The 5,986-nt window shown below is 39.8% G+C and overlaps 3 protein-coding genes across 3 annotated transcripts; all 3 read right to left on the minus strand.

Moving 5' to 3' along the window:
- Positions 1–689: 689 nt before the first annotated feature.
- On the minus strand, positions 690–1,610 carry TM35_000471390 (uncharacterized protein; the record flags this gene model as incomplete). The annotated part of the gene is made up of 1 exon (XM_029030399.1): positions 690–1,610. One exon carries the CDS (start codon positions 1,608–1,610, stop codon positions 690–692), a length of 921 nt encoding a protein of 306 aa, XP_028878310.1.
- Positions 1,611–2,777: 1,167 nt separating this feature from the next.
- Positions 2,778–3,545, minus strand: TM35_000471400 (uncharacterized protein; the record flags this gene model as incomplete). The annotated part of the gene is made up of 1 exon (XM_029030400.1): positions 2,778–3,545. The coding sequence occupies one exon, from the start codon at positions 3,543–3,545 to the stop codon at positions 2,778–2,780; it is 768 nt and encodes a 255-aa protein (XP_028878311.1).
- Positions 3,546–4,375: 830 nt separating this feature from the next.
- TM35_000471410 (uncharacterized protein) lies at positions 4,376–5,158 on the minus strand (the record flags this gene model as incomplete). Its single annotated transcript, XM_029030401.1, has 1 exon — positions 4,376–5,158. One exon carries the CDS (start codon positions 5,156–5,158, stop codon positions 4,376–4,378), a length of 783 nt encoding a protein of 260 aa, XP_028878312.1.
- Positions 5,159–5,986: the final 828 nt, after the last annotated feature.

Here is a 5,986-nt window from a genome sequence, read left to right on the forward strand (position 1 = left end):
AAGGGTTTGGTTTGCGTAAAAACACTTATCTAGAAAGAAGGACAATCAAAAAGTAAAAAAAGAAATAAATGAAGTATCAAACATGTTAGGACACACAAATCGATTACCACAGAAGACACTCACATCACATAAAGAAAAACCTAGCAGTTAAAGAATGCAATACAGCCCAATAACCTCAGTAAGAGTAAAAACAAAAAAAAGGATCACTCTCAGAAATAACTCAAAAAGGCTGAACCACCCCAGCAAAATCATCAAAAAAACAAAACAGATATTAACCATTAGCCCACCTTACACAGTAAACACAGAAATATACACCAACTATGGGTGTAAGTCTATATGTGTGTATGTACGCAATTATAAATATAAATTCATCTGTTATTATTATTTCATTTTTCTCACTGCACAAAGCAGTTCATCATTATCATTACAGTGCAAGCCCAGGTGCACACACAAAGAGAGAGTCTCCAAGAACACACACACACACACAATGGAGTAGCAATAATAATTATTATAGGATAAACACAAAGAGAGCAAAAACACACAAAACACATTAACATTAAGAAACAAAAAAAAAGAAGAGAAAACTCCCAACAGGTGGAAGATTAGTTAGACTGTAAGGGATGTATGCAAAAGAAGAAAAAGAAAACAAAGGATGACCTGAGTCACACCACACCACCACACCATTACAATCAGCACACAAGAATACAGGCCAGTGTAACCATAATCAGTAGTGGTACACGCACCCACACAGAACTGCTGATACTGCTGCTGCTGTCTGCATCACCCTTCTTGTTGTTTGTGAGTTCAGGAGGAAGTGTTGTTGTTGTGGTGGTGGTTGATTCTGTACCTTCTACTCCTTCTTCATTTTGGTTCCTTGTTGATTCACTCGCTGCAGATGAAGTGGCAACGTTACTCACATCCGTTGCAGCATCTGAACCCACAGCATTCTCCGCAGATGAACTGCTAGAAGAAGCGTCACCTGTATTCCTTTGATCTGGGGGAGCAGGAGGTTCTTCTGATTGCGAACCTTTAGCTGGTGTCCCTGTTGATTGTGTAGTACCGTTTGCATCAGTTTGGGAAACAGGTTCCTCAGTACTTGGTCTATCGCCAATGGAATAATCCTGTTCCTGTTTGAGAGCATCCTTCAATTCTTTATTTTCTTCCTCACTCTCTTCTTTTGACTTCTCTTTCTGCTGTGTTGAGACGAGACCTTCTTTCGTACCGCCGTCAACACGTTTCCCATCTTGACTGTCATGCAATCTTTTGTTTTCTTCCCGCTCTCTTAACGTCCCTGCCGCCTGACCAGGATTGCCTAGACCAGGAGAACTAGATTCAGCAGAAACTCTATTCTCAACAAGTCCTGGTTCGACTGGGGTAGAAGGATGAACAGGAGAAAGACCGGGTGATGGACCAGGAGAAAGAGGAGCAGGAGAAGGACGACGACAAGATGAGTCACCTTGGGTGCAAGGACCACCAGGACCAGGAGTTTCCTCCTCAGCTTTAACCTTTGGAGGACCTTCACTAATATCAGGATTCTCAGCACACACAATACCGCAGGCAAAGCAGAGTGCTAATACCAAAACAAAAATGGTGTAGCGCATTCCCATCATTACAGTTTTTTTTTGTGGGTGGGATTACTTTCTGAATTCTCTGTTATGCAAGAAAAAACTAAAAAGAGAGAACCAAACAAGCACAGAAAGAAAGAAAATCAAATACAACATTATAGGTAACAAAGAAAGGCCACGAAACGACAAGAATAGGAGCAACACACAAAACACACCATCACTCAGTTAGAGTTCAAATAAAAAGAACAAAGCATATAATACCCAGCACGAAAAAGAGATTCCAAATTAAACCTCTCAATATGAAAAAAAAAATTAAGAGAACAACCATCAGAGGCAGAAAGCACAGAAATACATCAAAATGCCTCTTCCTGTAGGATCAAGCATAACTACAAATATATATGTATTCCTTATTATTTCTTCTCCCAACACAAACCAATCCAACACCGCAATGCAGGAAAAAGTACACAGCACCCAAGCAAAAAAATAAAAAAACACAAATTAAGAAGAGCACCAACCGCACAAAAATAACTCAAAGAGCACTGGGTATGATGGTGTGTTCAAGCACTTCAGAATACAAATTGTATTAACTACTATTTTTTTTATTTGCTCTGCACTAACAGAATACAAAAGCTGTGCAGGGTAAAGTGCACAATGACCCAGCACACCACAAGCAAACAAACAAAGAAACAGACATTACCAATAGAGCCCAATTTACCCAACAAAAACAGATATACACCAACTATGGGTGTAAGTCTATATATGTATGTATATACGCAATTATAAATATAAATTCATCTGTTATTATTATTTCTTTTTCACTACAAAAAACAATTCATTATCATCATCATCACAGTGCAAGCCCAGGTGCACACACAGAGAGTCTCCAAGAACACACACAATATCCCACGGCTCTCGTTTATGTATATTAAATTACTGTACACAAATGCATGTCTATATTTAAAATAAAACTATCCTGTCAGTGAGCAGAACAGCCCAGTTGTCTGCAAACACACAACGGAAAAAGCATGTAATGGAATTATTAGAAAAAGAACACACACATACATAAAAGTAGTACAAAAAAGATATTCCAATTAAAAGATAAAGCAAGTAAACAGATTATTAATTTATTCATCCATGGTGGATATACGCAATTATGATTATGTTAATATTAACCATTATTATTATCATTTGACCTCAGATAAGTCCCACCGTTCAGTACACAGTAGCGGAGAACAACACAACCACAATCAGTAGAGGTGCTGCAGTACGCATCCACACAGGACTGACACTGCTGTCAGCATTACCCTTGTTCTTCTGTACTGTGGAAGCGATGTTGCTGATTTCTGCGTTGGGTAAAGGAGATGGAGTGGTGGTTGGTGCTTCTGTGGTAGTATTCTCGGGTCTTGGCAGACTAGTAGTAGTTGTTGATTCCTCATCACTTGGGTTATTGGATGGTTCACTCCCTGCAGGTGTACTGCCACCCCCATCGTTTGCAGTGCCAGAACCATTGGCAGTCTCTGTGTCTGAAGATTCGGGAGAAGGAGAAGTGGGTTGTGCTGTTGCTGTACTCTCCGCGTTGACTGCACCTTCACCTGCTGGATTGTTGACGTTAGCTCCAGTGTGACCTCCAGATGGAGACGAATCGGTAGTCCCTGCATCAGCAGCAGCAGCAATAGGTGAAGGAGGAGAAGCAACAGGAGGAGGTGAAGGAGGGGCAATAGGAGGATTAACAGAGCCATCATTACCACTACCAGCAGGAGAAGCATTAGAAGGACGCTGATTAGCACAATAAGTATTAGTATCACGTAGAGTATCACGAATAATATTAGCATCATCTTCAGGAGGAGGAGTACAATCACCAGAAGAGTTAGAAGATGCAGAAGAAGAACTCCCGGGCTTTCCAGCCTCAGCAGCCGCCACGCAAACAGAGGCAACACTCATAATTAGAGCCAGAAAATACAATACACGTCGCAACTGCATCTTGACAAAGAAATATTCTTTTTGTTCTTTGTGGGTAGTTAAACTGGACGAAGGAAAAAAAGAAAACGTATAGAAGAAAAAACAACGAAATAGAGAGACACAGACAGAGGAAGAAAAAAGAATAGAAAAACAAAAAAGAAGTCATAAGAAACACAAACAAAATCAACATAAACAATAAAGAAAACCTTTATAGTGGTAACGTGGAGAATTAAAAAGCAAAATAAAAAAAAGGAAATTAAAAGCAAGACCAACTTACCCAGTAAACACACAAACCACCGTGAACACCAGTCATGCTTGAGATAATATGGAATTAAGAATATAAATGCTTCTTTTATTAGTTTTATTAATTCCCAGAGCAAATCAACATCAGAGAAGCAGGGCACAAAACACACAACCAACCCAGCAAAAGAAACGAGCAAAACAAAGAAACAGATATTATACATTAGCCCAATTTAACCAGTAAACATAGAAATATACACCAACTATGGGTGTAAGTCTATATGTGTACATATACGCAATTATAAATATTCATCTGTTATTATTATTTCCTTTTTCCCACTGCAAAAAAGCAGTTCATCATCATCACAGTGCAAGCCCAGGTGCACACACAGAGAGTCTCCAAGAACACACACACACACAATGGAGTAGTAGCAATAATAATAATTATAGGATAAACACACAAAGAGAGCAAAAACACACAAAACACATTAACATTAAGAAACAAAAAAGAATGAAAATCCTAACAGGTGGAAGATTAGTTAGACTGTAGGGATGTATGCAAGAAAAGAAAAAGAAAACAAAGGATGACCTGAGTCACACCACCACTACAATCAGCACACAAGAATACAGGCCAGTGTAACCACAATCAGTAGTGGTACACGCACCCACACAGAACTGCTGATACTGCTGCTGCTGTCTGCATCACCCTTCTTGTTGTTTGTGAGTTCAGGAGGAAGTGTTGTTGTTGTTGTTGTTGTATCTGTGTTACCTGACACTCCTTCAGTTTGGTTGCTTGTTGATTCACTTCCTTCAGATGTAGTGCCACTCCCAGTGTTTGTATTTTCAGAATCATCCGTACTCTCTTTGTCTGAAGTGTTTGAAGGCGGTTGTGTTGCATCACCGTCTGGTTGTGTTGAATTGCCACCTGCGTCACTGTTGCTGCTGCTTTCAGGTGGAGCTGCACTGGCAGACGCAGCAACACTCTCACCAGAAGGAACAGGACCAGTACCATTTTCACTGTGTTGGTCTGGAGTCTTTTGATCTCGAGCAGAACCATTGGCTCCTACTTCAGCACCAGACCCCACACCAGCTTCAGGTAATCTACCTGGGGAATCAGCACCTGCAGGTCCACTGTTGCCGGAAGAACCCGGAGAGCCTTGTACACTATTGCTTGTCCCAGGCCTTTGTGCTGTATCCCCTCTGTGATGAGTGTCTCCACTACCACCACCACTTCCATGAGATGCACTTGTAGAAGTACGACAATTATCACCAGGACATTCAGCAGCACCAACTTCCCCAGCTCCAGGTTCACTATCACCACGACCAGAAGGAGGAGCAGAAGTAAGAGGAACAGCAGGACCAGGAGTAGGGGTCCCATTAGCTGCCACACTCATAAAGATAACAAACTGGAGCACAACCAACAAAAACAACACACGACGCAGTATCATATCAACAAGTGTAATTTTTCTTAATTAAGTTTACGTTGCTAAAGAAAGAGAAAACAAAGAAAAAAAGAATACAAAAGACATCGAAAAAAGCACACACAGACGGTAAAAGAGAACACATCAGCAGACACTAAAAAAAACCACAACCCGCAAATAAGGAGTATTCCAATAAAGGGGCACGGCAGAAAATGACGCAGAAAATCCAAAAAAAGTAATTAATACCTACACAAACACCCACATTAAGAAAAGAAATTACTCAGTACAATGTGTATGCTTCATTCAATATGCAAATATGAAACCAAATCTATGTATCTGTTACGATTTTCATATCCCTTTACAAAGCATACCAGCAAAAGAGTACACAACAAAAAGCACAATGAACGAGTAAATCAACAGCAAGCGAACAAACAAAATTTAACCATTAGCCCAATTTACACAGTAAACACAGAAATATACACCAACTATGGGTATAAGTCTATATGTGTGTATATATACGCAGTTATAAATATAAATTCATCTGCTATTGTTATTTCTTTTCGTTCTCACTTCAAAAAGCAGTTCATTATCATCACAGTGCAAGCCCAGGTGCACACACAGAGAGAGAGTCTCCAAGAACACACACACACACAATGGAGTAGCAATAATAATTATTATAGGATAAGCACAGAGAGAGCAAAAAAACACACAAAACACATTAACATTAAGAAACAAAGAAAAAAGAAGAGATAATCCCAACATGTGGAAGATTAATTAGACTGTAGGGATTGCATGCAAAAA

The sequence above is a fragment of the Trypanosoma theileri genome (genome assembly GCF_002087225.1).
Source record: "Trypanosoma theileri isolate Edinburgh chromosome Unknown TM35_Tth_47_V1, whole genome shotgun sequence".
NCBI lineage: Eukaryota > Euglenozoa > Kinetoplastea > Trypanosomatida > Trypanosomatidae > Trypanosoma > Trypanosoma theileri.